The sequence below is a fragment of the Metopolophium dirhodum genome, chromosome 3 (assembly GCF_019925205.1).
Source record: "Metopolophium dirhodum isolate CAU chromosome 3, ASM1992520v1, whole genome shotgun sequence".
Taxonomy (NCBI): Eukaryota; Metazoa; Arthropoda; class Insecta; order Hemiptera; family Aphididae; genus Metopolophium; species Metopolophium dirhodum.
In genome coordinates this window covers 22279952-22306802 of record NC_083562.1, presented here as the reverse complement: position 1 = coordinate 22306802, position 26851 = coordinate 22279952, and the positions used below count along the sequence as shown (strand labels likewise).

Genomic DNA, 26851 nt, shown 5'->3' with positions numbered 1-26851 from the left:
CATGCATAATATAATGTATGTGTACAAATTATTAGATCTGCAGTATGAAAATGCAATAAATATTGAATTATTACCACATAAAATACATACACTGTAGATTTAGCATTATGTTTTACTAATGCGTTTTCAATCTTATAAGATACATCACAATCACAAACTATTCAACTGGAATATTGAGAATGATACTTATTAAATTTGGCGAATAAACAAAAATATACTATACAATATACTAAGTAACTCGTAGTCTGCTCAGAAATAAGTTCAATATTTTTATTAGAAGTTTGCTATAAAAAAACTATTTTAAAACAACACTAGCTTTTTACATAAAATTAATAACTTTTTATAAACACACATTTTTAATTTGTTTTATGTTCTAGCAGGAAAACTGGGTTTTCATATAACTATTCATTACGACTTATTTTATGCAGTTACTATTTGACTCTCAATTTTAAAGTTAAAAGTTAAAAAGTATTGTATAAGAATACAAATTGTTTCTTTATAATCAATAATACCTATAGATTGTTATGATTACTAACTGGATTTTAGTGTGATCAACGCTAGGCTACCTACTAATATTATAATTCTATGTAAATCGTCCCCAACGTATACAGCGAAGTTATACATAAAAGTATAACCTCATGTTTAAAAACCTATCATAATTATTATTTATTATGAGGTATGGCCTTAGATATTATGCGTTAAGTGTTTACATATCTTACCTAAGTTTTAGTCACTGTATATTTTTAAAATAAATTTCATGTAAAAATGAATAATATTTGTCAAAAATAAACTGATTTCAAAAATATGATATAATATTTATAATGTTTAAAAGCCAAAATTAAAAATAAATCAAAAACTAGGCAACTATGAAATTATTCTAAAATACCTAATACAATTTAAGGGAATTGTTTTTTGTAATTCATCTTTTAAATATCAATCTAGATTTTTTTTTAAATATTACCACGTTTTAATTGCAGTAAATTTACATTGAAACACAGCAAAAATATTTTTTCAAGATATAAATGATACGAGAAAGGAAAAGACAATTTATGACTCAGAATAAAAAATGCTAATGAATATGGCTGACAAAATGATGATACGCCATCAAAATTTTACTCTTAATTAAAACATTCTTAGTGTTGTTAATGTATTAGATAAGGAAAAGTCAACAATTTCTTTATATCAAGTTTAATGAAAGCGAATTTATATGATGTGTAATGGTGTGTACAACGCACATATACTATATTATATTTAAAGCAATGCGACAGAAATAAATTGCTTAGTTAATTAATACATTGTAATATTATAATAAATTATGATACTATTATAAATACAACCGTAAAAAACGTACAAAAAAAAATGTCTCATCTAATTATTTAGACATTAAAATAAATAAATTGTTTTAGTATTGGGTTAGGTATGAGATAATATTATTTTCATTTTATTGTTACAGTTCAAGTCTTGTTTTAAAGTTTCCTGGATTTTTTTATCGAAAAGCTCTCTTCACCGCACGCCGTACAAGAGCAAGCCGACGGTACTGGGACAGGCTTGTTATACTGATAGCCATCCTTGCACTGCAACACCACCGACAATTTATCGAAGCGGATTGGCTGACAACATTGACATTTTGAATCGTGTCTTATTGTTTCTGAAAACAAAAATTAATTTGTTTGTGTATTAATATTTCACCACGTGTATGATGTTGAACAGCCACGGAGTCAAAGTCCAACGACTATCGACGCTCACTTTTATTGAAGTACGTGTATGAATCGCAAAGGCCCCGACACTCAGTGAACCCAACTATGGCTTCTGTATTTGTGCACGTGTCGTGGAAAGGATTGTCTTCTGTTACTAGACCAACTGTTTGATTGATGGGTAAACTCTCTGGAGCGCAAATGCTATGGTTCTCAGTTTCAACGACCCCTGTGGAATTGCACTGTTCGCAACATCCGTCGTAATAGATTCTGTTTTCCGGACAGTCACCAATATTCGGACACGTGTGGTATGCCGGTAAGATGTTAAACTGAAAATGGTGTTTAATTTACAATATTATAATGAGTCTTACAGCGAACTAAACGCTTACTTCATTGAACTCAGACTTTGAACAAATAAACGACGTACAATTATCGTACGTCCACACATCATTATCAGCATAGGTCTTATTTTGCATCACACAAGATTTTTGTAAGCACGTTCCGCAACAACTGTTTATCGAAGGTGTATAAGTCCACCCCTAAACAATTCATACAATAATCTGTTATATTACATTTTATATAATTAAATAATATATTTTTATCATTTATTTTGCTAATAGCCGTAGAAGGTAATTTACCAGTGGGCACTCGGTGTTGCAACTTTTTACGGATTCAGTAATAAACGCTTCGCCATTGTTATCGAGTTTACAGCTCATAGATACGCAAGGATCAAATGAAGACCATTCGCTTCCGACATTATAAACCGTTCCATTAAAAATACATGACTCTTTTTTGTAACTTGGGCAACACTGCCCATATTTTGTGTGCGACACTATTACGTAGTCGGAACTCATTAATGGAGCAGCACATTCAATTTTGTTACAAGTTCCTCGGGTAGACGTAACATCACAGTAACACGATCGGCAAGGACCGTCTTCCCAATTATCGTTCACCTTAAAAAAAAAATAGAAAATTAGGTAAAATCTTGAACATATATATGCTTGAATATATTAACTGGAAAATTTACTTGTTTTAGAACTACAGTTTTCTCATTTTCAGAGCGCTTGCGTTCTCCGCCTTCCGTCGAGGCAATCCACTCATATTCGTACACACATGTATTATTCGGCAATTCTAATAACATAGAATAATTAAATAGTTAAATAATTTTTTCAGTATTCTGATGATAATGTATAATACATCTAATGCATAATAAATTCACCTACCACACTTAAATTGTGGACAACAACTGTGATCATCAATAACAGATTGTTCATGGTACAGAGGACATGGTTTTGGTGAAGGACATGTGCCTGGTGCACAAATCGCTTGGAATGAAGGACAACACCCTTGGTTATTCATAACATTAATCATACCGGGTAAAAGTTCCACATCTTTGTCTGGTAAACTCGAATAACATTCATCCTTAGGTTTGCATTCTGATAACAATTTGCATAGTGTACATTAACGGCAATATAGTTAATACAATTATTACAAGCTATACATACCACAAATAAATCTCTTACAGCCATTCGGAGTCAATTCCATTTTTACTACTTGATCTGTTGCACATACAGGCATTGCAATATCCGTACAGTTTTGAACGATATTCTCCTCTTGTACTAAAACATAAACTCGTCTCGTTAAAAATATAACATAAATATAAAATATAAACATTTATCCGAATGTAGATTCCACTTACCACATTTATACTGTACACAACACTCGTCTGAGTTATCTTCATCTTTTACCGATTTGAATCCAGTTTGGCAAATTGCAAACAATGATTGGGTGCATTGTTTTTTTTCACAGTGTACTGTTTTTGAAACTTTTGAACAGGTGCATGTAGTGCATTTGTCAGCAAACCATGTGTCTCCGACAAAATGATTTTCAGTATCGCAAGGTTCACAGCGGTTTTCGTTTACACATATGCTATTATTAAATACTTGTCCAGTTGGGCATGTACACATTTCTGTGGGTAGATTTTTACACAATGTTTCTCCCGACCTTAATGCTTTATAATTATCACAGGTCTCTTCACAACCAGATGAACAAGCCTTATAGAATAATCCTAATAACATTCTCATTTAGAAATCATTAACACAAATTTTCTTATTAATACTACCTTTTGGACAAGAATAAGGACATAGGTTTGGAGATCTCCAATCTAAACACACGCCAAAAGATTGACATTCACGAACATAAGCTTCTAACGAATGACAAAATGATCCTTCGTGACCTTGACATAAAATGGAATGACATTTTTTCAAGTACAAATTCACATCAACAATAGCGTGACATTGGCCAAATAATTTAGAATCCATTAACTTAAGACATGGATCGACATCTGGATTAGGAATAGAACACGATTCTTCTTTTTCTTTAACTTCAGTTATAATGGCTTCACACTGTTCGAATTCTATATCAAAAATAAAAACCGCATTATTTTTATTAAAATGTACATGATTAATTAATTAACTTAATTACTAGTTCCATTTTCCTTCCAGCTTATTACGAACTCATCAGCGTTTATTGGAATATTTCCATCTGGAGCTGCCATATCATCTGTAGAATCTGCATTACAACTACCACAGAGGCCCTCAGTTTTATTGTAGTATAAATGCGATGGCATTTTTATTGAAAAACCTTGATTCATAGTCATAAATATAACTTCTATTTCAAGAATTGGAATACTAGCAGTTACAGATTTTCCAGGAGATTCTGTTATCGATAACCATTTATTTGTAAATGGTATTTTACTGGCTTCATTCCCATCAACAATTGCTAATATCTATACACGTCAAAAACATTTTATAAAATTATTGACAGTTACGTTTTTAATTCCAAAAATACTTTAGAAGCGTCTTCATTATAGTATAAGTGCAATTCGTGAGCTGCATGGATAATAGTTAGATTTTGAACACACACTCCATTTGAAAACAGTGGATTGGAGCATTTCCCAGTAGTCTCTACAATCTAAAATATAGTTTATAACTTAGAATTTTAATGTTTCTATGAATAATATATCTAAATTTATTAAAAAAAACATACAGTGAAACCAGGTTTTAATGAATTATTTTCTTTTGTAGTTTTTACTAAAACATGAGAACAATTTTGCTTGTGAGTAAAGTCAACCTTATCAAATGTTGTATAATGATTGGTACCCGATCCTTCGCATACACCTTAAATATATTTAAAATAGCAAATAATATTAAATCCATCAAATCGTTCTAAATTTCAATATTTCTATATTTACAGTTTCTGCATTTTGATGGTTTTATACAAGACCCTAATTCTTTAATAAATCCTTCTGGACAATAACATCCCGGGAAACAAAAGCCAGGTAATTTTGGACATGGATCACTTTGAAGTAATGAATCACAAGTAGGCTCACATACTTTGTTAAAACATTCTTTGTACACCAAAGGCGTGGGACAATTAACAGCTAGAAACAAAAATATAATAAGTAGAGTAAAATATTTTTAAAATTATTTACTTATAATTACGGCAATCGTGTAATATACGCCAATCAGAAAGTTCAACTGATGAATTTGATACATAACATTGCGTGACTAATCCTGAAATAGCTTTACATCTACATTCAGAAAAGTCATTTACTGAGTTTTCAGAACATGAGCAAATGCTTTCTACACATTTCATTACAAACTCTTCGATATTCTCATGCCCACCACACTGATTCAATGGTTCCGATCTAGAACAAATACATTTTATAATTTATATTTTTTTTCTATATTTGACTACATATTTAATGGATTTATATAATAAAAAACTAGGGGGAGACCAAAAAAAAAATAAACAGTTGTCACATCTTTCATATTAATATAAAAAATAATATAATTGTTAAATATTATTATTTACCTAAAAACATTACAAGCTTCAAGAGCTTCTTTTTGTATATGTAGTGGACATATTTTGGCTTCACATTGTACATTAGAATCAGCCCAAGAGTTTCCGAATTCCGGAGTAGTTGTAGCAATAAGTCCATCACGCTTAAGCTTATCATTTGTAGGGTTGTTATCGAAAAACCCACAAAGACCATCAATTCTTCCAGTATAATATGCATTTGCCTATATAATATATACAATAACAATAATTTTAATAACAAAATAATTTATAATATATTAAAAATATAAAATAAAACATATAAATAAAAAAATAAGTGTAATATATAAAATATATTTGAATCTTGATAACTTTTAAAGTCTAAACCTAATATACCAACAAATTGAGTATTCTTAATTTGTTAATTAGGTATATTCAAGTATATACAAATGTTTTTTGTTTTTCTATTACTCTGTAATATGAAAAATTTAAGAAAATATCTGGTCCTCTTCATATTAAGTCATTAATAATCTAGGTACTGTGTAATTTCTTTATACCTTTATTTTAACTTGTCCATTAACTTGCCAAATAATATTAAAACCTAATGTACTGGCAAATATAATGTAATCAGTTTGAACTTGTTTCACGGCAAATTGCGTAGCTTGACTTCCTATAATTTGAAGCTGAAAATATATGAATAATATTTTAGTATATATTTGCATTATATAATTTTATATACATTTGTTATTGGAGTTTACCTGATTAACAGTATAAGAATATCCGTCATATGTTGTTGTCATATTTGGAAAAAATTCAATAGTGTGATTCAGATGGTCTATCCATAAAGATACCTGACAAGCACCAATATATGGACAACGGCGGATTTCTGCAATATAATTCAAATTAGTAAAATATAAAATATAAAGAGTACATAATAAATACGTTGTTCTAATATTTATATTTACGTTTTATCATAAACTTTTTATGTACTCGATCTCTGACAACAATATGATCACAAACTTCATATTTGTACGTAACTCCATCGAAGGTTTTAAATACTCTGCCATCGATTTCACATTCACTCTCATCCAATGTATTCGATACACATGTATAAACTGGACAAATGTCGTTATCATTTGGCGTGATTTGTAAGAAATATCCTTCTTGGCATGTAATCGATGGTGTATTACACTTAAATTGTTCTACTTGTGCTTCACAAATCCATTGTTTACATATTGGCTGTTGATTATCGTTTTTAACACCTCCACTTTTAACACCAAAATTAATACCTCCTTTACGCCGAATTGTTGTTCCTTTAGTACTAAAAAATGGGTCTTGATGATTTCTTTTCACTGATGCTGCTAAATTAGTCATAGGATTAAAAGGCGATGGCCACGGATCGTCTTCAATAATTTCCGGACTTCTTGTCTTTCGAGCAAATTTAATTGAATTGGTTTTCACTGGTAATGAATTTAAAATTTTTGCTATTTGTCCCTCAGGACATTTAATTTCGGGACATGGACCTGGGCCTCTTTTTTTTGGTGGTAAAATTATTGGAATGGTTGTTTTTATTTCCTCTGTAACTGTTGGAGCCATAGTTGTTGTTGTTGTTGGTGTTGTTGTGGTGGTGGTTGTTGTTGTTGGTGGTATTGTTTTTGTTTTTGTAGTTGGAGTGATAGTTGTTGTTGTCGTAGTAGTTGTTAAACAGTTAATTTCATCATCTGGGCAATCTTGAATCCCATTGCACCAGAGTGATTCTTCAAGACATACATTAGACGTCGGACATAACTTTGTGCCATTTGTACACGGCATACATTCGCATTTACAACTTGATACTGCAGTATTGGAAACCTCTCCCTAAACACACAATATATTAAGGTACACGTTACTAGTTACTACATTCAAAGACTTAATATGACTTACGGGAGGACAAGAGCCGCACACCTTTGGTGCACAGTCAGGCAATCCACCAAGAGTGCATGTACACTGTTGACAGTTTTCTAAATCGTAAACTGTACCGACTTGGTATGTCATAATTCCTAGAACACACGGACATTCGGAACGTAATCCACAATTCTCGCCATTCCACCACGTGTCCGATGAGCAGTTACAGTCATTATTCGTTATACCAGGACAAATATTGCAGTTTGTGAGATGAATAGTGGGTTTTATTGTTGTCTGAATAATTGTTTCTTCAGTTGCGTATGCTTCAAAGCATCCAAGAATTTCTAATCTTAATGCCGGCATATTGTACCATTTTTCTGGATGAAGTCTGATATAACGCGTTCTAATTGGTGTTTTGAAAAATACAGTATTTGGACTTTTCCCGTCAAAGTTAGCTGAATAAATCTAAAAAAAAAATAAAAAAGCTCAGCACAGTGTTAAATAAAATTAGCACTTATTTTCATTAAAACCTGTTCATCTAAGTTAGAATCCAATATTTTATTCCAGTTTATTAAATCATTGCTATACACTATTTTGTATGCTTCAATCCATGCTTCACCTGTTTTGTTTGTTGAAGAAATACCTTTAGTTACAATACCAGTTATAATTCTAGGCTCCGTAAAATCTACCTATATAAATATATAGTTAAAATTGTAATACTTATTTAATTGATGATCTAAATGTATATTATCAAATTTACTTGAATCCACTGATTGGTTGAAGCTGTAAATGGTACCCATGCTGATTCGCTATTGAGTGACACATTGATAGCATTGAAATTTTCAAATGTGGACGAAGATACCGATATCATGTTGTTTAACAAGCCAGATTCGATTCCCATTGGATCGGAACAAATGGCTTTAAAAATAAATTATAAATAAATCAACTAAACTAATTGGTAAGTGATTACTGATCGTTTAAATAAATTTTAAATGTAATTACATTTGTTCGATGGTTTTATAGTAGATTGAGTTTCATAACCAAGAGTAGTAGATGTAACTGGACATCCTAATAAAGAAACTCGCATCGCAATATTATTTCGCCAGGTCATAGGTATAAGTCGTACGTACTTTGCTTCAACGGGAGTAAAAAATATTTGTTTTTCTATTACATTATGCGAATAAGGACCTCGAAACGCCTAAATTATGAATTTACACGATGTTTATAATACATTTGATTAATATTGTATAAATAAAATTTAACAATTACTTCAGGTTGTCCATGATATAAAACATAACTATAACTTATACCATCCAAGCTATATGCTACTTTGTAACTTGTTACGTATTCATCAGTTAAAGGATTACCAGATACTTCTACCCCATAAACGGTTTCCGGGTACCCTAAATAAATTTGTAAATATTCGTTTTCGCTTGTCTTAGATGGTTTCCAGTAACCATTTTCCTCCGAATATAACTGAGCGTACTGAGGTGCAGTAGTTTCGTCAAACCATGAACTAGCATCAAATGACAATGGTTCTAAGGTAGCAGTTATTGGTTTGATTCTACAAAATCGAATAGTGGTATATTAAAATTTTTTTGTTATGATGTAATATTACAACAGTGCAATCTAAATAATAAAATATATATTTACTTGTGTGCATCACAGACAATTATTGGCGGAGTCACTGTAGATGGTATAAAAATAATTTCTCCAATTGTGGTTTTGGTATCTTTTACAGTAGATAATTCTTCTGTCGGTAATGTAGTGGATACAACCAAATAAGGACTTGAAGTGCTAGTTTCAGGCCATTTGACTGTGCTTATATACTCTGTAGTTAATATCTTTGTTTCAGTTGTTGATATTGGCTTTTCGGAAGTATACTTGTGTGAAACCGAAGAAGAAATATTATTAATTATTTCTCTATACGATGTAGTAAATTCTTCAAGTAAAGTAGTTTGATCAGATTTTTGAGTTGTGAGTTCAATAGGTTCTGTAGTTAATTTATAATTACAAGAAGAATCATCACAGATATAAGCGTTGTTTATACATTGACACACAGTGCACCAATCTTCTTTAAAAACGCCACCGGGCTTAAAATAAAATTTACCATAAATATTAAATAACAATTTTAAATGCTTGTTTAAATTTTATTTTATTTTTAAATAAAAGATAATCTAACCTTCACTTGAGTACCATTTCTAGAGAAACAAGTGCAGTCATCCTTGGACACACACGTGTTCTTGTCCCTCCACATTGACCCAACGGGGCATGCTGTGGACTGTTTATTTTCTTTGACACAACCTCCAATACATTTTTGTGGATATATACACATATTTTGGTGTTTGAGCTGATTTTCAAATGAGTGGCATACTTGGTTACACATTACCTTGCAACCTTGCCATCTAAATCCATCCAAACAAACTAAAAGAGCGATAAGCCAATAATAATATTTAAAATTAACATTGACCAAAATTTCAAAAAAGTTCAAAATAAAATAATATATATTTTAATAGTAATGCATTTTTAAATAAACTTTTAACGCTCTTACCTACTCGTGTTGTATTAATTATTCGATCTTCATCAACAATACTACCAAGATTTTCTTCTTCGGTATCTATAAATATAAAATTATTAAACTACCATAATTTATTTTTTACTCAAATCATAACATTTATATTTACTTGATTCTTTATGACATTTACAATGTATACGAATCTCATAGTCACTACATTTACCATTACATACAAGTCCTTTCTTTAAGCCACAATCAACATTTTCTATTATATTTTTAAGACCTTTTATCGTCTTCGTTGGTCTACATTGTATATTATCCATTTTATCATACACACAGATTCCCAATGCCTAAATATAAAATTTTAATTTGTTCATTTTTGTAAAACTAGTCTGTTTAACAAGGCTAGGCATTAACGAGTTAAAAGTTAAAATTAAGTTAAAACGTAAAGTTTTAGTAACTCGTTACTTTTTTTCAAATTTACTTTTAACTTAATAAGTTACTTTTTTTAAGATTAACGTGTTAACTTCAAGTTAATTTTATTTCAAAAGTATCTAAATTAAGTTAATTTTTGTCCGAAGAATAATGCACATTTTTGAATGGGTTTTTGCTTTGATGTATCATTTTAAATTTCCCCAGTAATTTTCTTGAGCGTAAAGAAAAACTATCTAATAAACCATATTATGTGTCTTGAATTTTTTATTTTTGCAAATTAACAAATTTTAGCTTAACACTAAGTTAAGTTACTTTTTTTCAAAGTTAACACTTAACTTAACGAGTTAACGAAAAAAATACGAGTAACTTTTAACTTAAGTTAACTTTATTATTTTAAAATAACTTAACTTAACGAGTTAAAAAAAATCGTTAACTTGCCCAGCCTTGCTATTTAACATACTTGTATGTTGATTAATTATTATTAAGTTCTTACAGTGTTTTTTAAGCCCTCTACTCCATTATATTCTATAGATTTTAGATCATCAAACGTTGGCATGTATTCAAATTTAGTTAAACTTTTGCTTTTTAATTGATTCACTTTTATCCAAGTGCTCCAACCATCAGAACATGATTGTTCGATAGTTTTATTAATGTTTTGGTCTGATATTGGTTTATTGGTTGTAGTGGTAGTTATATCTGGGAATGTAGAAGTTGGTGTAGTTATTGTGGCTGGAGTAGAACAGGGTTGACCTTTACATATTTTCTTATTTCTCGAACAAAAGCTAAAATTAAATCAAATAATAATTTAATCACCATTAACAGAAATATATGATTTTTAACATACCATGAATGACATTTATCTTCAAAAACAATGTCACCATCGTTAAATAAACGGTCAGAGCCTTCAATTTTACAAGGCATTTTGCATTTGTTTTTGGAAACACAAATATCAGATGTAGAATTAAGATAAACTTGACCAAAAGGACAATGAGCTTTAGCACAACCTAAACATTTAAATTGTTTAAGTATAAAATAAACAAACTATATAAGAAATTTGATAAAGTACTTATTAGGTTATCAATATGCCTACCTACTAATCAAAATATTTACCTTCAATGCAAAATTTGTCATCACATAATTCAGATGTTTGAGAAGCGTAGTCGTCACACGATTTTCGAGAACAACGCGGTATGCAAGAGTCATAAGATGTACCATTTTCACATTGAATAGCTATATAAAATATTGTAATTTAGTATATCTATCAATAAAATAAAACCTTATTATTATATTTACGGCAAAGGTCTTGAGATCTCCATTTTATGTAAACCCCACGACTACTACATTCTTGAGCGTATGCTGCAATTGCTGTACACAAACACTCACAATCGCCTCCCTGGTCACAAGCACAAGTGTCAAAAATACACCTTTCGATGTAGTTGTCTATAGAAACTTGTGAGTGACAAGGTTTGAATACAGAAGATTTAAGAACACTACATTGACGAATTGCCCATTGCCTACGATGTGGATGTAATACACAAGCATCCTAAAAAGTTAAATAGGTATTATAGTTTATTATTAACATAGAGTACAACTAAATAATAATATTATAGTCTATAAAATAAAACCATAAAATCAATGTTATAGTCTAAAATTATGCATATTTATTATCTTATGTAAAAGTTTGTAATGTTGCAATTTAAACATTTTAACATTTTTTACTTACTCGTATTTCAGACGGTTGAGTACAATGAGGCTGTAGCTTCCAAGAATCCCCAAACAATAATGCTGATACTTCAGGTATACCCCCATAAGGTGTTTGGAAATCATCCATTTGATTGTCATTATAGTTTCCACATAACCCTTTAATCTAAAAATAAAATATATCTATTTTAATAATTGACATTATTGTGAATAAATGTTTTAAGGTTTTTAATGTGTTTATCTTACATGAGTTTTCCATTTTTGGTCAACTTGTAAATTAACTTTGGTACCTTTATCCCAATATATTTGTATTCCTAAATCAGGGACTTCGACCACCACAAAATGACCAACTTCTTTGACAAATATTCTAAAATATTAAATATATTTTATAGATCCTTTAAAATATTCTTATTTGTTATTATTGTTTTTTACAAGTAACCTTTTGGTATTAGAAGGAGTATGTTGATTTTTCAATTGTATAAATTCCACCTCATCGCCACTTCCAACCGTCAACGTTATGGATTTTATACATGTTGCTCCCGTTGAACCACAAGGTACGACCTAAAAGTATATTTTATTACAAACTACTAAAAAAAATGTACGAGACTCATATTGGTATTTGGGTTTTTTAAATTTTTATTTCCCCATTTTTACTTCTTATGTCGTCCTTATTCATGGTCAGTATTTAAAACATTTGAGAAAATAAAGTAAGTATAATAGTAATAATACATTTTAAAATAGGTAACGTCATTATATCAAATATATTTTTATTACTTTTAAAATATAATAAAATACTTTTGTATATCTTGGATATCAGAGGTCTAAGATTTCGGGTATAACCAGTGTATGTGGTAAGTTACTCGTTGCCTAGATATTAAAATAATTAGGTAAGTTACTTTATTCGTAAGTCTAATCAAATTGTAATAAAATTACTATACTTTTATATCTAAAAAGTAACTACGTTACTTCCACGTTACAAAAAAAAACCAATTCAAATGCATTTCTTTAATTCTTTAACTCATTAAATACAACATAAATACATGTCATTCAACAATCAACGTTAGTAGATACTACATAAGTAAAATAAAAAAATGTAAATAATAAACAGTTAACAACTATAAATATATGTACGAAAACCTAATAACACCATTCCACCCGACTTTCTATTTATAGGAAACATTATACATATATATTTCGAGGAAAATTCATTAAAAATATTATTTATTTATTTAATTTGTACTGTAATAATTTAAGCGTGGTTTAAACCATTGGAAACTGAATTGTGACGATTCAAAATTAAATATAATATTTTTATATTATTTATTATTTTATTTGTATAGGTTAGGTTAGATTAGGTACCCATTACCAGAATTAACATAAATAGTATTAGTATTTTTTTTTTTTTTAATTCAAAATACTGAAATAACTTGAAACAGTAAGCGTTATATTATAGGAATTACTTATCAAAAAAATGTCCATTACATTTGTTCTTTATATAAAAACAATATTCTAACTAAATTACGTAACGCGTTACAAATAAAGTAACGTTGCTACCGTGACTCGTTACTGTCGTTACGTTACTACCCAACACTTAGTATAAGTAACTGTTACCACTTACCACCCAATGTGTACCATTCCCTTTTCCAGTATAGCAATGTCTATACCAGTGGTTAACCTAATTTGGTACCACCCGATACTTATATAGGGGAGGGGGGTTTGATGGTGTATTATATCGAAAAAAATTACTTCTCAGGAATAATTATCAGGTCTTGTAGAATTATCGAATTTTGATACATATTTTTTTACCTAAAATAAGAAGACTTCCACAGGCCGCATTCAGTACAATTTTTTTATTTTAAATAATAGTGCAATATAATTTGCAAAAAAAAGCTTAAAACTGTATTATTTTTGAAGCCATATTATAAAGTTTGAAATTAAAATATTGAAAAACGGAGTTCAATGCAGTCTGTAGAATATTACCCTATACCTATAGATAAAAAAAATTATCAAATTTGGTTGATTCTATGAAACAGGATCATTATTCCCGTAGAGCGTATTTTTGTGGACAAAAATATAAATATATAAATTTAACTTACAATATTATGCTGTATCTGATCAACTTGCAACTTCGATACCGGTAAAGAGTTCTTATTATTGTTTAAATATTCTAACGATATTAAAATGTATTTTATTTTATTTAATGTATGTATTTGTATTTATTAAAATGCATAATATGTTATTTTAAATATTTTATTGAAATTTAAATAAAATTACTGTATAATAGATTTTAAAAGTTTTCTTTATTTCCGAAAAAGTGCTCTTTGAGTCTAAAAATAACATTATTATAAAATGAAAAAATATTTGTAATACATATAATTATATGTAAGTGTATTATTTGTTTAAATAATTATATTTAATTGTATAAATATTTAATGATATCGACATTTTTGTGTTGGAAACATGGATCAATCAATATCACATTTTGTGAAAACTGGTATTAGTAATACAGTTTTGGTGGAAAAAGGAACGGTACCTACATTTTTGTGAAAACATGTATCGTCCAAGGTTTCAGTCGTTATAAGAGTACTCGTGAGATAGCCAAAAATATACTTATGACCGTGGTTTAGATAAATATAATATTCCGGGTTATCAAAATGTTATTATTTAAAATTAATGTAATAAAACGTTATATTATAAAAGCTGAGTCGTACAGCACTAGTTCCTAAAAACAAGTGATTTTTTTCATATTTTTTATTTCATTTTGTTATTCTTAGATTGTATATCCCTTGAACTTGTCAGTTATTACTTTTTTATATATAATATTATAATATATTATAGCGGTTGATATAAGTACCTAAAGCTACTGAAGAGATTGGAAAGTCAAACCAAATCTATCATATTACAATATAATAGCTACTAAAAAAAATACAACTCACCTCTATAGAAGTCACAAAAGATTCATAACTAGTTAATGTTCCTTTGGATAAAATATATTCGCATGCGCCTTGAAAGTCAAAAAACCGAGAATCAAATGTTTGAAAATGTGAATCTCCCCATACTGAACAAATTCCAGGACATTCATTATTCGTACACTCCCATTTTCCCAAATTGCATTCACTGTCAAATAATATTTAACGGCAAAAATATATTTTCAAACTTATTTTTTATTTAGACAATGAACGTACCATGTATTGCAACCTTGGTAAAATGTCTCATTGTTATTATAACTTTTACCTCCATGATGACATGGGCACTCATTTGGTAATACACATTCTTTTGTGAAAGAATCGAGAACATACGGTTTTTTACAAACGCATCCTGAATAACATATTGCTGGTGTTGATTGTGGAGGGTCATGCATATTCTATAACAGCAAATATAAATTAGTCATTTAATTAGTTAAGTTGTTTTTTTTTGTTTTTTTAATTGATTTGTCAAACAATTTTCAATTAGTCAACATTTACCCAACGTTAACTTATTTAATAATAAATTCAGTAGAGTACCTACTCGTATAAGTTAAATAAACAAGTTTTGCATAGTAGAAAAGTTTCATTTAAAATAATCTATACCGCTTAACTAAATTTACTTCGAAGATTCATTTAATAAAAAGACCTTGGAAAAGTGGCTTATTATAATGTAATTAATGTCAAAATGTACAATCTTACACGGCAAGTTATTGGTTCTGAAGGTTCGCATTCAGTAAATGTTAAATGTTTTCGTCGACTGCATGAACTTTCCGATACATCTTTCCATTGTGCTAATTCATTTTTTTCAGCAGAACTGCATTCCCATGCTGCACTTATGCAAGTACAAAACTGTGGACCCTTTCCAGAAGTTTCGATTCTTTTTTGGTTAGGTTTAAATTTTTGCCCATTGTAATAACACGGGCATTCTGCGACGGGTATACATTCACCGAACTCTGATAATGTTAACCCCTTAGGACAGTAACAACCTTCAACGCAGTTGGATTTGCAATTATTAATAGTAGAAATATCTTGACACGTCCGCTGGCAAGAATTTCCACAGGTGTCATAATTTTGACCTGCTGGACACTGTACGCCTGGAAATTAAAATAAACTATTATTATGACCAAAAACTAAGTATTTTGGGATATTTTGCGAGGTGTGAAGTGATCGTGAACAATCTACCTCCATAATTTATAATTTGTAATCAAATTAATTACATTTATCAATGACCACATGATTACCCAACTATGCAAAATTTATCGAGTTTTGATTGGTTCTCCAATGTTCAAATCGTTAGAAGTATTATTGATTGGTAAGAAAAATGTATTTTATTCGTTATTCATAAACATATTATGAAAAAAGTTTCAAAAATGAAATTTTAATTTAAAAAAAATACTTAAAATTTGATTATAAGATAAAATTACACGAAAATAGCAAAACCGTTACACTAAAATATTTAATTTACACTGTACTTTTCATGAAACACATTTATAGCATACAAACCTAGCTATAATACTCAGTGCTAAAAATGTTTCAAATGCAATAAAGTTCGAGTCCTAGATATTTACTACATTGTATAATTTGTTTTTGACATTATTTTTAATACTTAGATAGGTAATCGATGTAATAATTATATATATTACTAAGTGTTTCGTTTTTTTTTAGCATTATGAATAAACTGTCTGTATTATCGGTAACATATTTTATTTATTAAATCCCATAATATAAATACATAAATAATTTGTATAATATTAATAATTGCTCAACGTAATAATATTAAAAATAAAAAAAGGCTAATTGAATAGTTTTCAGTTTTATCATTAATATACATGTACAAAAAAATTGTATACTTTTGTACTATTTTGATCTTAAAAATATATGTAACAATCAGTTTATTATTAGACTTTAAATTATTTCATTAAATATATTAACGATTAATCTTCCCCGCGAATGATTTTCCTCGCGATCAATAAATTCACCGCAGTCTGTACTCTGTATAATGTGTGATGGACATAAAACGTAGATTAGTATATATATATTATACATACCACATTCTCTGACACCTCTTCTCCAATCAATGATCGTATTTTGATGAGAACATTCGAGAGCATATGAAGCTAATATTTGACAATAGCAACGTGAAAATTGACCAGGATGACAAGAACAAACATCGTAAAGACAATCATCGTAATAAGGAATTGGGTCTACTTGAGTGTGACAATCTGAGAATAACTTTCCCGTGATATTGCTACAATAGCTTTCAGCCAAATGTTTATATTGTATATTTTCATCGCAAGGATGAGCAGTTTTTATTACAGTTTCTAATTTGTTATTTGCACAACTCTCTTTCGTCTTCCACTTATTTGCAAAAGAAACGACGTTTGTCTCAACGTCCCCTTCGGGAGTAAACATATCATCTTTCTGGTTACCATTATATGTACCGCATAAGCCCTGAGATTGAAAAAAAAAACCACTAATTAGTTATTATGTAAATATACCTACATTAATCGATAGTCAGCTATATGATAGAATAATTGTTTTAATGAATGCAGTTATAATTTAATATGACATGATATAAAAATAAAGCATTGCTATCTAATGGCAATACTTAATAGATTCGATTATTTTTATACAGTACATAATCAACATACCTTAGTTTTTCCTTCGAGTTCTGGAGTAGCATAAATATATGCACGAGTATCTCCATCCCACCATACTTCAACGCCATTTGTTATAACAATTTGAAGGAAAAATGTTGACTGTTCTCTAATGTAAGCTACACCTTGTACAGTTATCGGTAATTTTTCTACAATCTCTCCATTAACGAATACTATTTTTCCCTGGCCCAATTTAATGGTTGTGCTATTTCCTATTCGTATTGTAAGTGTTTTAGTGCAAGTGGCTTTTGCCGATAAATTTGGTACTTCAAAACCATGTTCTAGCGACATTGTACCGTCGCATGGGATATTTTCTGCTTCGATCGAAAATTCAGGTAATACAACGAGATAATAAGAACAGGATCCCATGAAATTGAATTTCAAGCCGTCAAACGTTTTGTAATGTGGATCTCCGATTGCATAACATTCTGCTCTGCATTTGGCACTGGTGCAACTCCACTCTCCACCGATGCAAGTACTTAAAATGTATTTAGTTAAATAATATGATAATAGAAACTAAACGCGTATCAACTCACCATTTATTGCAATCTTTAGTGATTTCTTCTCCGGGTAGGTATAATTTATTTCTTAACTTACAGGGACACTTTTCTTTGACTACGCATACGCCATCGTTTAAAACAGTCCCAAATGGACAAACGCACCCTTCTTCACAGTACGAGTTAATATTTTTGGATTTTACTTCGGCTGCGATAGTGCATGTTTCTTGCACGACTGGCAAACACTGTGAATATACTTTTCCACTAGAACATTGATAAGCTAAAAACATTATAAACAATATCGCAATGTTAATAAATAATAGATAAAACGTATTAGTATTTCGAAAAACAGTAATGACTAACGGCATATTTTATCATCTCTCCACGAAATCGTCGGGTCTTTTCCGAAACATTCCTCCGCAAAGACGGCGATACTGCTACATCCGCAATCGGATCCATTTACCAAATGACATTGAGTGTAATCCATTTTACACGCTTCGATATAGGCTTCAACATTAAGATTTTTACTACCACAAACTTTGTACCGATCATTTTTAATGGTGGAACAAAACAGTATAGCTTTTAGCATAATTTCATTGGAAACTTTTAAAGTTTCTGTAATGGGTGATTCACATATATCGTTCAGACCATTCACTAGCCACTTGTTCGCAAAACTCGTGACACTATTATATGACAAGTCGTTTTCCGATATACCGTCCATTTTTCCGCAGAGGCCATCAGTCGAGTTCCATAATTCAACACCAGCGTCTATGATTAAGGCACCCTAAAATAAATAAAAACAAATTAAAGTATTATATATAAATTATATTTTTACACAATTATTGTATTCATTAAGCTTACATTAGATTTCCAGATTATTTTCAAATTGGTGGCACGTAAATTAATAAATACTGTTTGACCACTTATAATTTCAAAACTTAAATCTGCCAGCTCATTTGGTATGGAGAGTAGTTTTCCATTATTAATCAACGACACGACATTATCATCAGCTAAAAAAAATATGAATTGTTTATCGATACTAATATAAAATTTATTATCTTACCATTTCTTTTTATTTGGTACAGATTATCAACAATATAAACATTGATATAACTAATCATTCCGCGATCAAAACGTGCTTGAACATGAAATAAATTGGTTTTAATATCGCTAATAAGTGTATAGGTGCAGTCACTTTGGAAACTATATATCTTGCCATCAAACGTCTTATAGTTTCCAAAACCCCAACGACTGCAACTCCCTGGTCGGCTTTTATACGTATTAAATACTTCAACTACTGAGTTAAATTCATTTATTAATTGAGACGGTTGCTCATCTGTATTAAAAAATCACACATACACACAAAAATAAACATTAAATATTATCCGAAATAAAATAACGATAACACTCCAGTTTCTATAGTGTTTGACGTACTTACCAAATATACACTGAGGTATATGTTTTGGTTCATATTCCCCAGTTTTATACAGACAAGTATATTCAACGTCGGTGGTCTTAAATGGTTCTAGAACAGACCCTTGAGGGCATGAAAGTGTGCATACGTTCTTCTCCATATCATCGGAACATTTATAATTTCCGTTGAAATTTAATTTTGTCACGTCACATGAACTTTCCGCTATAAATAAGTACATAATATAAAAATGTATGAATACTGGACAGTGCAGAATGTTTATTCTGTTGTTCTTTAAATAATACCGTTAGCCATATGCAAAATAATAACAATATATTGTCCTACTTAGTTAATACATTATTTTTACAAATGTCTTCCGTGAGTGCAGTGCAGTTATTTTACTTTTTGGAGTATTAAAAAGCCATTTTGAAAGAGCCTCCATACTCAAACATGATGAACCATATGATAATTATTTAATAAATATTATATATAATATGTAAATAAGATAATATTTTTTTTTTAAATGTGGAACTTTCGTTTTTAAAAAAGTATATAGGTAGTGACGTAGTGTGAAGTATGTATAAATATTTTATAAATTAAATTATGCCACAAAAACTGTATCTATTGATATTTTGTTTTATTATATTTACTAGAATTATTGTCAATTAGGGAAAGACTTACAGTATTGACATGTAGGGCCTCTAAAGTCAGTCGGACATTGACATTTTTGGTACCCAATACAATTACCACCGTTTAAACAAGGTGGATCACACACTGGCATACAGTCCGGAACTGTGGACCATTCTACTTTCCCGGGTGTCCAAGATCCATTTTTACAAAATACGTTTGCCACACTAGATGAATCCGGGAACTGGTATCCATCAACACAACTGATCGTACACGCTCTACAATGACATAACATTTTTAAAATTAGTTTCTTACTATTAGCAGTTGAATTATCTTAAGCGTTTTCCTTACTCTGAATTGCATTTCTTTTTTGAGTTCATCGGTGTATTGGGAAAACCATGGCAGTACTTGGGAACGATTAAATTTTGACACGACGGCCCATCATAATTTTTTGGACAACTGCACTTGTTGGGTTTTTCACATGTACCTCCATTTTCACAATATGGATTACAAACAGCTAAACAAATAAACAATCCATTTATTACTGTTCCCTTATAAACGATAATAGTAAAAGTAATAATTTACTTACGAAGACATATCGGCATGGCATAAGAAATTGATCCTTTGACTTTGTATCTTTGACCATCACACACAAACGTAATTTTTGGAACGCCTTTAGGAAATTTGTAACCTTCTACACAAGTAGCCTGACAATTTCTAATTAAATACATTACAATAAATTAGTTGGTATGTCTATGCTATTATAGTAGTATCTACGCCTTACTTAGATATTGTAGAGCATACGGAAATAGAGTTTTCAGGTGATTTAAAGGTTGCAATGCATGCATCTAGATTCTCTATAATTCAGATAGAAAAATAATAATTAGGTACTCCAAAGTTATATTTTGTGATATAAATCAAAAATTGTACTCAGAGTAAGATCAATAGACCCTATGGTATTACAAAAATAGGACACAATCAATCAAATTACGTAATATAAATTATAAACATATTGTTTAAAACAATCAAATAAAATATAATACGAGTATATGTGTATGATACTACACATAAAACCAGTTTGTTTATCACAGCACCCTAAAATTGAAATGTTTGATTCAGTTTCAACTGAAACAAAAAGTGACGCGGTTGCAAAAGTAACATAATATTATATTAAGCGTGATATTAATATATTATATTATTTTCACAATCGTTGTATGCAAAATTATTATGACATAATAAATGGTATTATGGTTTATATTACAATTTTTTCAAAATTAAAAATGGAATAAGTTCTTTCTCAATAGTATAATAATTATTATTATAGTACCTACACTACGGTTTAAAACTGTAGTGGTTTTAATTCAAAATCAAAAATCACGATTACATGATAAAAGATAAATATAAAGATAAGAAAATAATTAGGTACCGTCTCACAAATGGCCGTTTATATATTAGTTTTTTTTTTTTATCAAATTTTAAAGGTTTAAAATAAACATTGAGAATTTAAACCAAAAGCCGCTGGGTTCTATTAAATTTCAAAACTCTTAGCTAAATCACACATTGTATTTAATTTTTTTAAAACGACATGATTAATGTGTATACATAATCACACTAAGCAAAAACGCGTACACAATTATAATAGGTATTGTTTAAATATTTAAATAACGTGTTATCTACCTCGTTTCGTAATGGAAAAATAAAATAAACACACTATTAAGATTCGTGTTACACGTAGGTGGCTACTTATTTATGAACTTGGAAATGTGTATCACTACACATTCACATTTTATTAAACCATCTTAAACCTACGATCATTGTTTTGCATTTGGGAACTAATTATTACTACTACTTAAACTAGTATACTTGTCCTCGCGACACATCTTAACGTATGGACCTATTATAATATTACATTATATTTAAATGTACAGCGATAACATTTGTAATTAAATCTTGTCATATATTATCTATTATATTGGCCTCATTAAAGCAAAAAGAAAATGCATACGAAAAGTAAAGAGTTTCGGTGTTTGATTTGATTAAAACGTGCCTCCTCGACTAGGTGATGTACCTATATTGCCTATATATTACGCCGTGCTACTAAATATGTTAAAAACAATAGGAAAGTATTCACAACTGTACAACGTTGGTGTAGTGATGCGTAATATTATTAAATTTCAAAACAATAATAAGCCTTGAGATAAGCTAAGCTCCCTATAGTGTTTAAAACTTTTTTTCGTTAATAGGAAGTTCTGCATAAACGAAATAAGACAACATTAATTTTAGGAACATATTTAAGGTATTGATTAACCAAGGAAAATGTCAATCTCTAATAAGATTAAAATTTTTGGAATTGGAATAATCAAGCTCTATTTTGTTTAAAATTGACCGTAATAATATTTCATTATATGTTTTCCAATTTGTTTATCATTTTTTTTTTTTTTTTACTTAGAAAAAGTGGATGTTTGTTTTTATGTGAATTGATAAATGACATGTCTTAAGTATCATCTTAATAAAAACTTTTTTATAACAATGTCTGTTTACAAATTACTATTGCAACACTTTTGAAATAATATTTTTCTACAGAATAATAAAATTGATCACGTACCTACATAATAAAAATACGTAGTTTCTATTAATTTTATTTCATATTCATTACTACCACACGAGACATTATTATAACTCATAAATATAATAATTTTATTTATACAACTTTATAATAGATTATCAGTTTGCGATCATAATTTATATGTACTGACCTTGTGGTTTGGGATTCGTTGTCTTTGATGATTTAGTTCCGTAACTTGAGTATCTGAAACACAAAATTATCTGTTTTCTAAAACTATTTGAAAAAAAAAACCTAAGGCTTACCTAGACTGAGATTGAGAAGGTTCATTAGGATCATCGTTGACAAACAAACTAGTTAACATAAAAATAAATAAAATAAAATGTGTTTTAATAATTAATATCTATATATTTTGCACTTAATAAATTACAATGAGATTCAAAAATAAAATATAATAAGACAAGATTTCTAAATTCATAAACGTACTTTAAAACCATTTTCTATGGATCATGTCATATTAACAGTTATAGGTTGGTTTAAGTTTCATTACTCAACAAATTACTTTTTTCCATTATTCATCGTCTAAAAGTGAATGAATTTATATAAACAATGAATCATGTTGTCAAAAATCATGAACTAAAATGTTAAAATTCGCTCCAGAAATTATGGTATTGTTTTAACCATGTACCCATATTTATATATATGAATATGATATGTACATCAATGTATTGTGTACATGGTAGGTTATACGATATTATAATTTATAACATTATAATAATATTATATTGTTAAGTACGTTCTATCGATATGTTGACAAATTATTAATTAATAATATAATACAAGAGAATATCCCAAAACCCTCTGTTACTATAGTTATAATGACTAATGACATACACATATTATAGGTACAAGTACTGTCCAACATATTAGTATCGTTGAGTTGTGCGTAGTAAACAATACAATATGCCAACAACGAATCTATAACTATCTATAATAGTTTATAGACTTTACGCCCTGTCGTCCAAATATTTTAAATGTGTAGGTAAATATTATAATACCTCTTAGTAATGTATACGAATTCTATTATCATTTATCATAACCCAGGATGTTTATGTTCTAATCATGTTGAATATAGAGCATATGTGGGTAATTTATTTTAAGTCTATAGGTACTGAAAATATCGAAAAATGTTTTGAAATAAGGCGATGCCTGTTTGTACACTAATATTTAATACCATTCATATATTATTTTAAATTATTAACTATTTCCTTATTTATAGTCAAAAATATAAAAGATTTTAAAATAAAAACAGAAATGTTTAAACACAATTGTATTATTAAGACAACAAATATATGACAAGAGTTGAAGGATTATGATTAGTAATTTCTGTTATATTTGTGTTGTAAGTAACCACCATGACGTATAATATAGATGTATCTAAGCTATAGCTGTATCGTCTACCGAGTAAAACTTTTGCTGCATATCCAGGACATTTTTTAAATTAATTTGCCAGATTATATCATTGATATAATTTGTGTTCTTCGTATGTTTTCTTTGACTCTTCTAAATGGTATAGTAAAAGTACCGGGCATAGACTAAGTCCAAGAATACAAACTTTAAGTAGATACCTAGGTAGTATATTTGACTTGGGTATTTTTCTACAAAAAATATTTTGCACCTGTTTAATTATTATTAGATTGATCTGGGACCAATGAATAATATTATTCAACCCACTGCATAAAGGTGGATATAAACGTCCACTTATGACAAACCACATACAACCAGACAAGAATATAACCATTATGAATAATAAAAAAAATTTTTTTTTGTAAAACGACAAAATAGTTACACCCTTAAAATATACTTACATCGAGTCATCAGATGAGTCATCTAACAAATCGGACGTGTAATTGATGTGACTGCTGCTGTCGGCACCCTCTGACGGTGACGCTTGGACGACCGTCTTCGCAACCGTGGTCAGCAACAAGTAGGTGACAGCCAGCCGCTGCATGAGCGGTCCGGAGATGACGGTCATCACGTGAGGTTAACTGCAGGTACTTGGTGTGGCGATCGTCTCGATGCCAGTTTTTGTTTAATGACAGTGGTAAATACAATAGTTATATTTAATGTTGATGTCTGTTATAGGAAATCTACAATACGTCTACGTAGACGTAAGGATGAAACGACAATGATCCATGACTGCGTTGTCGGGGTGTAATATAATATGCATCACAAGACTATCAATTGTTTAACATTATAAGTATACATATTATTATCATTTATATATGCGTCGGTGGGGGGAGGGGGCAATGTCACACGGTAGTGGCGACCGTTCAAGTTGCGATATTCCATATTATAATGTTAAATTCGATGATTTGTCAGTACATCCATTTTTTTTCTAAGAGTTATTATATATATATCATTATTATCCGATACGCCGAACGTAGGAAAATCTGTCTGCGTGGGTTTTTCGCAAAAAAAAAACACGATAAGACTATTACCAGTGCGTTGGTCGTGAACTAGTTAATTATAATATATATCATATTAAATAATTACGCCGTTTTTACGCGCATCTCGACGGACATTCGACATCCGGGAATACGACGCGACGGCCCCGATTAACACGCAAAAACGATAATAACTATGACCTATAATTACTTGGTACAAAGTAAGCCATGATAACCGCTGTCAACGAATACTACCTATGAAATGTGCAACTATAGGTATGTTAGTATGTATATAATTCGTTATTGGCTATTAGCCACATTGTTGAAAATAAGCCTCCCAATTATTATAGTTGATAAAAGATTCGCTCCGATGAATGTATAGATTTTACATTTTGGAACAGTAAAAATTCTTTGATTTTCTACTTCACCATCCTTTCTGGTAGTGAAGTGAATCTAGTTGGTACTTTTTCTTTTTTTTTTGGTGGGGGGGGGGGGGGTATAATTATAAAAACAATAACCGTAAATACATTTTATTTTAACCGAACGTTTATATTGGCGTGCGTTTTCTATACTTAAGTCTATACCATAACATTTAAAAAATATTTTGAAATATTTATAGATATTTTCAGTTTTCTATCTATTTAGTTTATTTTTAATTAATATTGATAAAAATTTTTTTGCTGTGTCAAAAAAATTAAAAATTTATTGCAGGGTTCCTCACAAAAGTTATTATAGCTATTTCAAAATCTTAAAGATACATTGTTACGATTTTTTGATAAGCTTTTGTAGTTCAAAGGTTGAGAAAATTCATCATAATCTTGAAAATTTTCAAATTATTTTGTAGTCAAAAATTTATAAAATGTTGAATTTTTATAGCTAAGAATTAAAAATCTAAAACAAGCTTTATCAAAAGTAGTTAATATTGTAACCAAATTAATCTAAAAATATATAAACCCAGTTTATTTTTATAGACATTTTAAGTTTAAATTTGGACGAAATTATGTATTATTTAAACGAAGAATAACGATTATAGTTATTTTGTTGTAATTTAAAAATATTATTCGTGGGTACTTGAAACTTTTAAATTATATTTTATATTTATACACACAGTGACTTTTCAACTGCATTTTTTTTCGGCAAAAATCAATTTAACCTACTGTACCTAGTACTAATGCTCAATAGTAAAATAAATTACTTTAATCACAATAATATCATAAAATACACATAGTAATATTATAGGTTGACAAAGCCACATAGGTACCGTCTTCGCTCAGAATCGTTTTTCGTACCTATACAATGCTTTTATATCATTGAATTATTCAAATTTATCACATTCATTACAGTGACTCTTCTAGGCACCTAATGTACAACAGATGAGCGACTTCCTTGGTTTTTATAAATAATTAACTATGTATTATTATTTCGGTTGGAAATACATACATTTTTACGTGTGAAGTCTTAAACAATAATTTAATTGTTGTTATTTATCATTTTATAACAAAATATAACATTATAGCAAATAGTTTGTAAATGTTTGACGTTTAAACAACTATAAATTCAAAACGAAGGATTGCTGAACTTAACCGACCTGATAATACTATGTTAATGACATTA

General features: G+C 29.5%; 1 protein-coding gene across 1 annotated transcript; it reads right to left on the bottom strand.

The window, feature by feature from the left end:
• Positions 1-1172: 1172 nt before the first annotated feature.
• LOC132940502 (hemocytin) lies at positions 1173-25009 on the bottom strand. The gene is made up of 51 exons (XM_061008150.1): positions 24659-25009; positions 23096-23143; positions 22984-23036; positions 21012-21084; positions 20817-20944; positions 20579-20744; positions 20282-20505; positions 19628-19825; positions 19253-19525; positions 19051-19199; positions 18553-18973; positions 18229-18469; positions 17687-18170; positions 17084-17486; positions 15735-16129; positions 15255-15433; positions 15006-15186; positions 12509-12630; positions 12316-12436; positions 12092-12235; positions 11662-11911; positions 11479-11598; positions 11213-11372; positions 10862-11150; positions 10103-10283; positions 9970-10035; positions 9601-9842; positions 9072-9511; positions 8688-8982; positions 8421-8616; positions 8179-8336; positions 7949-8107; positions 7458-7883; positions 6500-7391; positions 6293-6420; positions 6092-6217; positions 5571-5779; positions 5198-5403; positions 4948-5136; positions 4743-4873; positions 4545-4667; positions 4179-4482; positions 3817-4110; positions 3394-3762; positions 3200-3313; positions 2918-3130; positions 2722-2825; positions 2333-2647; positions 2084-2233; positions 1747-2023; positions 1173-1648 (listed from the first exon to the last, which is right to left on the bottom strand). Exons 1-51 carry the CDS (start codon positions 24823-24825, stop codon positions 1467-1469), a joined length of 11478 nt encoding a protein of 3825 aa, XP_060864133.1. The 5' UTR covers positions 24826-25009; the 3' UTR covers positions 1173-1466.
• Positions 25010-26851: the final 1842 nt, after the last annotated feature.